This window comes from Saccopteryx bilineata, chromosome 1 (assembly GCF_036850765.1).
Source record: "Saccopteryx bilineata isolate mSacBil1 chromosome 1, mSacBil1_pri_phased_curated, whole genome shotgun sequence".
NCBI classification, from domain to species: Eukaryota; Metazoa; Chordata; class Mammalia; order Chiroptera; family Emballonuridae; genus Saccopteryx; species Saccopteryx bilineata.
In genome coordinates, this window is record NC_089490.1 from 6,792,138 (window position 1) to 6,802,000 (window position 9,863).

The following is a 9,863-nucleotide window of genomic DNA, read 5'->3' on the forward strand; positions in this document are numbered from 1 at the left end:
TGAAACTTTTTCAGGACCCACAACAGAGCCTGTGACCATTGTGACCATTTCAGGATACAGCACAGAGCCTTCAACCACTGTGTCCACATCAGTGCCCAGCAGAGACTCAACAACCACTGTGTCCACTTCAGGACCCACCACAAAGACTGTGAGCACAGTGACCACCTCAGGACCAAACACAGGGTTTATGACCAGTGAAACCGCTTCAGGACCCACAACAGAGCCTGTGACTAGTGTGACCACCTCAGAACACACCTCTGAGGGTGAGACCACTGTGTCCACTTCAGCATCCACTGGATACTCAACAACTGGTGTGAACACTTCAGGACACACCAAAGAGTCTTCCACCAGTGTGACCATATTAGTGCCCACCAGAGACTCAACAACCACTGTGACCACTTCAGGACCTACCATAGAGTCTGTGAGCATAGTGACCACCTCAGGACCAAACACAGGGTCCACGTCCAGTGCAACCATTTTAGGACCCACAACAGAGCCTGTGACCAGTGTGACCACTTCAGTGCCCACCACAGCGTCTGGGATCGCTGGGAGCACGGGGACCACTCTTGAGCCTGTTAGCCGTGTGGCCTCCAGCCCAGCCTCCGAGTCCCCTGTGTCGTCCTTCCCGGAGTCTGTGAGCACCATGGCCCCCAGTGGGGACCCTGAGAGACTCAAGTCCACCACCACCTCCTCACCCTCCTCCCAGCTTCCCACCGACTTTCCCGCTTCTTCTGTGCCCACCATAAAGAGCTCCACATTTCCTGAGACCCGAACTGTCTCAACCACAGCCTCTCGGAGCAGCCCAGGCTCCGTCTCGCCCTCTGTGCCCCCTGTGTTCTCCCCCACAGCCTCCGGGGACCCCAACGCCACCACCTCACCTTCCGGGTCCACGGCAGCCTCACAGCGCACCACTGCCTCCGCTGTGACCTCACCACACTCGCCAGCCTCTCCCTCTGCCTCTGGGTCCACCTCAGCCTCCACCAGTGTCTCCACACCGTCCGCAGTCCCCCTCTCCACCCGGGCGTCCACCGAGGCCTCTGTCTTCTCCACTCACTCCAGGACCGATGGGGCTGACTCAGGTACTCACTGCCTCTCCTTCCCTCAGCCCCTCCCACCGGCCTCCGTCCCTGCTGCTCTCGCTGTGGGCACGCCACCAGCCCTGCTGATACCATTCCGTTCCCTCTTCTTCATTCCTGCTTGTTGCTACTCTGGCCCCGCCCCTTTCACTGAGCGCCCATCATTTCATTCCGATCAGAAACACTTCTTAGCAACTCTCACCCCCACGTGAGTCATGTCCCGTCACCTCTGCCAGCAGCAGACTCCCCTCATCTCCCTTGACCGCCGTCCAACTTGTCAGATACTCTCATTCTGTGCCCAGTAGGACCCGCTCTCTTCAGCCTGCCGCCTGGGACACGGCCACCTCCCCTTCCATCCCCTGACCCCTGGCTCGGGGCGCGGGCCAGGTCTCACCTGCTCTCTGTTCTCCCTACGATGGTGTCGCTGGAGCGCGGCCCACCTGTCCGTTGACACCGGCCGCTGCCTTCCGGGTGCTCTGCATGGTTGTGGCAGAGCCCGAGTGACCACACAGCTTTCATCACTCACCGTCTGACCCTTTACAGACACAGTCGGCCAGCCCTGGTTTTAGTCTTAGACCAACATGATTTTCTCATCCCCTGGCACTCGCTGTGAACACAGCCACGGCTCCTTCTCCCCGGCACTCGGGATGGGCAGGAGTCCACCCTCTGTGCTCTGGGCCAGCCTCCCGTGGCTCTGCCGGGCAGTGACGTGGCTCCGCGTCCGCGGAACCGCTCCTAGTCTGAGCACGGCCGGTCCTCCGCCCTGCTCTGCGCCCGCCCTCCTGCGTCCCTGGGGCCAGCCTCCTCCCCGCGGGCCCGCTCCTTCCGCACCGGCTCGGAGCGCCCTCACTGGGCTACGCTGGCCTGGCCGCCACGATGGTGTTAGCTCCTGTCCCCTCTGCCCCCAGCCTGGGAGCTGCCTCACCAGGAGTCGAGCTCCTTCTCCCACCCCTTCCTCCAGCGCCCCCCTTACGCCCAGTGACCACGTCACCAGAGGGCCACTTCTCTCCCCTTGGGTGGCCCCTGCTGAGCGTGAGCGGGTCTCCTGCTTCTGCATGAACCAGTCACACTTCCCTGGTCCTCCGCCTCCACCGTCCCCGGCTCCGTCAGGGGACACACTCTACCTGCTCTTCTCTGAGACACTCTCCTCTCTTCTGGGGCCCACGGGCCCTGCAGTCACTTCCTGCCGTCTCTGCTCCCCCCACAACGCCTCTGCTCCGAGCACCACGCAGCTGTGCTGTGCTCACCTCTGCTCCGAGCACCACGCAGCTGTGCTGTGCTCACCTCCTCTGCTCCCAGCACCACGCAGCTGTGCTGTGCTCACCTCCTCTGCTCCCAGCACCACGCAGCTGTGCTGTGCTCACCTCCTCTGCTCCCAGCACCACGCAGCTGTGCTGTGCTCACCTCCTCTGCTCCCAGCACCACGCAGCTGTGCTGTGCTCACCTCCTCTGCTCCGAGCACCACGCAGCTGTGCTGTGCTCACCCCCTCTGCTCCCAGCACCACGCAGCTGTGCTGTGCTCACCTCCTCTGCTCCCAGCACCACGCAGCTGTGCTGTGCTCACCTCCTCTGCTCCCAGCACCACGCAGCTGTGCTGTGCTCACCTCCTCTGCTCCCAGCACCACGCAGCTGTGCTGTGCTCACCTCCTCTGCTCCCAGCACCACGCAGCTGTGCTGTGCTCACCTCCTCTGCTCCTAGGACCCCCCTCCCCCGTCCCTGTCTCCACCACAAACGCAGCACAGTGTGTGACCTGCTTTCTAGGTACGAGGACCGCTGGAACCAGAGCTCCGACCCCCACCTCCGTCACCTCCGTCACCGCCGTCACCTCCGTCACCTCCATCACCTCCGTCACCTCCGTCACCGCCGGAATGACCGCTGCTACCAGTCGTGCTGTCTCTGGGGTCACCCCGAAGACCTCCGGCCTGGGCTCCTCCACCGTGGGGGCTTCGTCTGCAACCTCAGTCCCCGGTACCGGGACAGGGTCCACCCCTGAGCCGACCACCGCTTTGGGAACGAGAAGCACCTCCCCTCACACGGGCTCCGTCGCCACGGGCACAACCACGGTTCACGAGAGCCAGACGCCAACAGACGCGACACAACCAGGTGGACACTTGCAGCCCTGGGCCATCATCCTCATCTCTCTGGCTGCCGCGGCGGTCGGCGTCGGGTTGTTAGTGGGACTGTGCTTTTGCCTGGTAAGTGCCGAGGACGGGTTCATGAGGGAGCCAACCGAGAAGGTGGGTGATGGGGCGGCAGCAGACTTCCCACAATTAGTGCTGTCAGTATCGTCCATCCAAACAGAGAGGGACAGGCCCACGCGCTGTGAAGAGGGAATCGCTTAGCACGCTACAAAAACACAAGAGAATGCCCGAGGCAGGGAAGGTGAGAGGTACAAGGTAGAAGAAGAAAAGGAAAAGGTGATGTTAGGGCCAAGGAAAAGAAAATAGAAAGAAGTCATTTACAGAAAATCATGTTGCTTTTTTTGTTGTTTGGGGTTTTTTTTAGTGAGAGGAGTGAAGGCAGAGAGACAGACCCCCACATGTGCCCCAAAGAGGATCCACCTGGAAAGCCCATTAGGGGCCAATTCTCTGCCCATCTGTCTTTGCTGTGCTGTTGTTCAGCAACCAAGCACTTCTTAGCACCTGAGGCAGAGGCCATGGAGCCATCCTCAGCACCGGGGGCCAACTCGCTCCAATCAAGCCATGGCCATAGGAGGGGAATAGAAAGAGAGAGAGAAGGGGTAGGGGTGAAGAAGCAAACGGTCACTTGTCCTGTGTGCCCTGACCAGAAATCAAACCAGGGATAGACACACTCCAGGTTGATGCTCTACCACAGAGCAAACCAGCCAGGGCCATATTTCTTAATAGAACAAAACCTGGACATTTGGCTATTTTTGCCCTGGAAGAAGAGCCTCCAAGGAGGGAGGGGTGCCCAGGCCCTTGCTCTGTCCCCTGCCTCCATCGTGACTCTTAGTGCTGCTGTGCTGAGCACCTCCTCGTGGACGACGCTTCTGCACAGGTGTGGGTGAACGGGCTCCCCTTGCTCTCCCTGCTCAGCTCAGTGGACACACGAGAATCGTGGAAACATTCCACCCAGTCTGAAGGAGGAGGGAGAAGTGAATATACAGTGAGAGACCTCACCAGGTGCAGCCGTCCACGCGTCCACATGTCCAGCCGTCCACGCGTCCACGTGTCCAGCCGTCCGCGTGTCCACGTGTCCAGCCGTCCGCCGTCCGCGCGTCCACGTGTCCAGCCGTCCACGTGTCCATGAGTCCAGCCGTCCACGTGTCCACGGCGCTCAGACGCTCTGCATGTCCACATGTCCAGCCGTCCGCGTGTCCACGTGTCCAGCCGTCCGCGTGTCCACGTGTCCAGCCGTCCGCCGTCCGCATGTCCACGTGTCCAGCCGTCCGCGTGTCCACGTGTCCAGCCGTCCGCCATCCGCATGTCCACGTGTCCAGCCGTCTGTGTGTCCACGTGTCCAGCCGTCCGCCGTCCGCATGTCCATGAGTCCAGCCGTCTGTGTGTCCACGTGTCCAGCCGTCCGCCGTCCGCATGTCCACGTGTCCAGCCGTCCACGTGTCCATGAGTCCAGCCGTCCACGTGTCCACGGCGCTCAGACGCTCTGCATGTCCACGTGTCCAGCCGTCCGCGTGTCCACGTGTCCAGCCGTCCGCCGTCCGCATGTCCACGTGTCCAGCCGTCCGTGTGTCCACGTGTCCAGCCGTCCGCCGTCCGCATGTCCACGTGTCCAGCCGTCCGCGTGTCCACGTGTCCAGCCGTCCACGTGTCCACGAGTCCAGCCGTCCGCGTGTCCAGCCATCCGCCGTCCGCGTGTCCACGAGTCCAGCCGTCCGCGTGTCCACGGCGCTCAGACGCTCTGCCACTGTGTTCCGTCCGGGACGGCTACTCTCTGATGTCCTATTGCACCTCTGCTCTCCGGGCTCGATCATGCTCCGGAAACGTGTTTTTATTATTCAGATTCTCATATTTATCTGCATTTCTCACGTCTTCTGACCGCTCCTGTTAGAAAGCTCACGTCTGAGGAATGGTTGCAGGGTATGAGTCAGTGGTGGTCCAGAGCGAGGCCGCACAGCCTCACCAGAGACGGTGCATCTCTTCCAACTCTGAATTCACAGGTCACATTGGCAGCTTTAGAACAAGCTGCTACGTCATATCTACACCACTGAAATGGGCAGACACTACAAATCACGTCCTTTTCCCGCTGAGAGCTGGTTGTTTAACAATGGCCAGGGGACCACTGGGAAAAGTGGATAAACAAACCCACTGTGGTCACAGAGAGTTGGCATCGCATAGCCAAGGTATGAGGGTTCTTTATTTCAATATTCTCAGTCTATCTTAACAAGTAGGCTACAGAATAGAGACCCATGTCCCAGGAATTACATGCTAAATTTATTTATTTATTTATTTATTTTTGTATCTCTCTGAAGCTGGAAACGGGGAGAGACAGTCAGACAGACTCCCGCATGCGCCCGACCGGGATCCACCCGGCACGCCCACCAGGGGCTACGCTCTGCCCACCAGGGGGCGATGCTCTGCCCCTCCGGGGCGGCGCTCTGCCGTGACCAGAGCCACTCTAGCGCCTGGGGCAGAGGCCAAGGAGCCATCCCCAGCGCCTGGGCCATCTTTGCTCGAATGGAGCCTTGGCTGCGGGAGGGGAAGAGAGAGACAGAGAGGAAGGAGAGAGGGAGGGGTGGAGAAGCAGATGGGCACTTCTCCTGTGTGCCCTGGCCGGGAATCGAACCCGGGTCCCCCGCACGCCAGGCCGACGCTCTACCGCTGAGCCAACCGGCCAGGGCCCATTCTAAATTTATTTATTTATTTATTTATTTATTTATTTATTTATTTTTAGTGAAAGAGAGAGAGAGAAGCAGACAGACAGGAAGGGAGAGAGATAAGAAGCATCAACTTGTAGTTGCATCACTTTAGTTGTTCATTGATTGCCTCTCAGACGTGCCTTGACCCAGGGGGCTTCAGCTGAGCCAGTGACTCTTTGCTCAAGCCAGCGACCTTGGGCTTCAAGTCAGCGACCTCGGGCTTTAAGCCAGCGACCTTTGAGCTCAGCCGGGAACCGTGGGATCATGGTGACAATCCCACACTCAAGCCAGATGAGCCTGATCTCAGGCCAGTGACACTGGGGTTTCAAACCCGAGACCTCAATGTTCCAGGTCAACACTCTATGCATTGTGCCACCACCGGTCAGGCATGACTTTCTAAATTACTGTATAATTTTATGTGCAAGGCCAACAGATAATGAGAACCACCATTAACTGAGATTTCCTCAGTGCTAGGCTGAGGGCTGAGGGCTCACAATGCTCATAACATTTCATATTCTCTACAACCTCATGGGGGTATCACGTCCACTTTGTAAGGGAGGGGCCTGGAGCTCTAATCACTTGTTCGAGCACACGCAGTACCTGGCCGGTGTGGGACTCTCGCCCCGGGGGTTTGATTCTCGAGTCCCTGCCTGTCATCTCCAGGTTTCCTGCAGGCTCCCAAGTCCCTGTCCCTGTCCTCAACCTCCTTACTGACTAACAGAGTGAGAGGCTCGGTCTTTCAGGTGAGTCTCCGCACCTCTCATACAGGAAGGCGGACTCCCTTCTGTCTGGAAAGTCCACCAGCACACAACCTCACCACATCGCAGAGGACATGCAAATAAACCAACAGGGAAGGTTGTTTCCTCAGGCAGAGAAACAGAACAACAGGAAGAGAGAGACACACAGAGATACACTAAGGATGTTGGTAAAGGAAAATTAGGTTGAAAATAAAGAATCTTCCCTGGCTGATAGGCTCAGTGGTAGATCATCAGCTCAGTGTGTGGATGTCCCAGGTTCGATTCCCACTCAGGGCACCCAGGAGAAGCGACCATCTGCTTCTCTACTCTTCCCCCTCTTGCTTTTCTCTCTCTCTTCTCCTCCCACAGCCATGACTTGATTGGAGCAAGTTGGCCCTGGGCACGGAGGATGGTTCCATGGCCTCTGCCTCAGGCACTAGGAAGAGCTTGGTTGCTGAGCAACAGAGCAACGCCCCAGATGGGCAGAGCATCGCCCCCTAGCAGGCGTCCCCAAACTACGGCCCGCGGGCCGCATGCAGCCCCCTGAGGCCATTTATCCGGCCCCCCACCGCACTTCCGGAAGGGCCACCTCTTTCATTGGTGGTCAGTGAGAGGAGCACTGTATGTGGCGGCCCTCCAACGGTCTGAGGGACAGTGAACTGGCCCCCTGTGTAAAAAGTTTAGTGGGCTTGCTGGGTGGATCCCGGTCGGGGTACGTGGGGAGTCTGTCTCTGCCTCTCCTCCTCTCACTGAATTAAAACAAAGAGTAAGAATCTGATGTGACATGAAAATGCACAATGATAAGGGAGAAGAGAATTCAGTGTTATAATATTATTATTTTTCTCTTTCAGAGGGACGTTTTCTTCCCCCTGATAAATAGTGGCACTTATTACCCTCATGGCCAACAAGTCGGCTTTGATCCGGACCTGGACCTGGGATGTAGCCCTGGAGTATTCCAGAGCTTGGAAGACGGACTGGTCCATGAAGGAGCTGATGGCTGTGGACTCGAATTCGGCCAGGAGTTGAGCCACAGCCATGGGGCTGGTTATGACCTGCAGCACGGTGGACATCACGGACATGGCAGAGGCCATTACCAGCAGCATGAAATGCATCACCAACCAGGCAGCCAAGGAGGACCCAGAGTGGGTCAGGGGGGAAGCCACCCCGGAAACCATGGCAGGGCTGGATGGCTGTGGCCATAGGTGGAATACCGGAATGTATTTTGGAGAAAGAAAGTGCAGGGTGGAAGGGGGTAAGGGCAGAGATGGAAAGAATGATCATGGAGTCTGACCTGTGGTGGCACCATGGATGAAGTGTCGACCTGGAACCCTGAGGTTTCCAGTTCAAAACCCTGGGCTTGCCTGGTAAAAGCATATAGGAGAAGCAACTGCTTCTCTCTCCTCCCCTGCCCTTTTTCTCTCTCTCTCCTCTCTCTCTAAAATCAATAAATAAAATCTTTTAAAAAAGAATGGTCACGGAGTGATTAAAATGGAGTATAAAAAGTTTCTCAGAGAGCCCTGGCTGGTTGGCTCAGTGGTAGAGTGTCGGCCTGGCATGTGGAAGTCCCAGGTTGAAATCCCGGCCAGGGCACACAGGAGAAACGCCCATCTGCTTCTCCACCCCTCCCTCTCTCCTTTCTCTGTCTCTCTCTTCCCTTCCCGCAGCCAAGGCTCCATTGGAGCAAAGTTTGCCCTGGCGCTGAGGATGGCTCCATGGCCTCCTTGCAACAGAGCAACACCCCAGATGGACAGAGCATCGCCCCCTGGTGGGCATGCCGGGTGGATCCCCGTCAGGCTAATGCGGGAGTCTGTATGTCTGAACACCCCCACCTCCACCCCATTTCTCACTTCAGGGGGAAAAAATGGTTCTCAGGGAGTGAGGCCCAGGTCAGGGGAAGCACCAGACAAAGGACCACAGAGACCTGGATCCTCGGGAGAAAGACAAACAGACACGGGTGTGGAGGAGACGCACAGCTCTAGGCGGGGAGATAACTCCAGGTCAAGGCTTCCTTGAGTTCTACCGAGTCTCAGGCTCTGCTGCAGGGAGCCACGTGACCACCCTGGACATCGTCCCTCCCGTCTGCAAGTCACGGTCGGTGTCTCGCATCCCTGTGCTTCCTCGGGGTTCTATAAACGTCACCACGTCCCTGTGCTTCCTCGGGCTTCTATAAACGTCACCACGTCCCTGTGCTTCCTCGGGCTTCTATAAACGTCACCACATCCCTGTGCTTCCTCAGGGTTCTATAAACGTCACCACATCCCTGTGCTTCCTCAGGGTTCTATAAACGTCACCACGTCCCTGTGCTTCCTCAGGGTTCTATAAACGTCACCACGTCCCTGTGCTTCCTCGGGCTTCTATAAACGTCACCACGTCCCTGTGCTTCCTCAGGGTTCTATAAACATCACCACGTCCCTGTGCTTCCTCGGGGTTCTATAGACGTCACCTCGTCCCTGTGCTTCCTCGGGGTTCTATAAACGTCACCACGTCCCTGTGCTTCCTCAGGCTTCTATAGACGTCACCTCGTCCCTGTGCTTCCTCGGGGTTCTATAAACGTCACCTCGTCCCTGTGCTTCCTCAGGGTTCTATAAACATCACCACGTCCCTGTGCTTCCTCGGGGTTCTATAGACGTCACCTCGTCCCTGTGCTTCCTCGGGGTTCTATAGACGTCACCACGTCCCTGTGCTTCCTCAGGGTTCTATAAACGTCACCTCGTCCCTGTGCTTCCTCAGGGTTCTATAAACATCACCACATCCCTGTGCTTCCTCGGGGTTCTATAGACGTCACCTCGTCCCTGTGCTTCCTCGGGGTTCTATAGACGTCACCTCGTCCCTGTGCTTCCTCGGGGTTCTATAAACGTCACCACGTCCCTGTGCTTCCTCAGGGTTCTATAAACGTCACCACGTCCCTGTGCTTCCTCGGGCTTCTATAGACGTCACCACGTCCCTGTGCTTCCTCAGGGTTCTATAAACATCACCACGTCCCTGTGCTTCCTCAGGGTTCTATAAACATCACCACCTCCCTGTGCTTCCTCGGGCTTCTATAAACGTCACCACGTCCCTGTGCTTCCTCGGGGTTCTATAAATGTCACCACGTCCCTGTGCTTCCTCAGGGTTCTATAAACGTCACCTCGTCCCTGTGCTTCCTCAGGGTTCTATAAACATCACCTCGTCCCTGTGCTTCCTCGGGGTTCTATAGACGTCACCTCGTCCCT

At 57.6% G+C, this 9,863-nt stretch overlaps 1 protein-coding gene across 1 annotated transcript; it reads left to right on the plus strand.

Annotated features, from left to right (window-relative positions):
* Window positions 1–187: 187 nt before the first annotated feature.
* LOC136308745 (mucin-22-like) lies at window positions 188–8,272 on the plus strand. The gene is made up of 3 exons (XM_066236418.1): window positions 188–1,079; window positions 2,839–3,272; window positions 7,503–8,272. The coding sequence occupies exons 1-3, from the start codon at window positions 188–190 to the stop codon at window positions 7,851–7,853; spliced, it is 1,677 nt and encodes a 558-aa protein (XP_066092515.1). The 3' UTR covers window positions 7,854–8,272.
* Window positions 8,273–9,863: the final 1,591 nt, after the last annotated feature.

Excerpts from the sequence above, each read along its gene's own strand:
- LOC136308745 (XM_066236418.1), top strand. The coding sequence starts at position 188 with ATGACCAGTGAAACCGCTTCAGGACCCACAACAGAGCCTGTGACTAGT. Across the intron at positions 1,080-2,838 it reads GACCGATGGGGCTGACTCAG|GTACGAGGACCGCTGGAACC; the intron begins GTACTCACTGCC and ends CCTGCTTTCTAG. Across the intron at positions 3,273-7,502 it reads TGGGACTGTGCTTTTGCCTG|AGGGACGTTTTCTTCCCCCT; the intron begins GTAAGTGCCGAG and ends TTTCTCTTTCAG.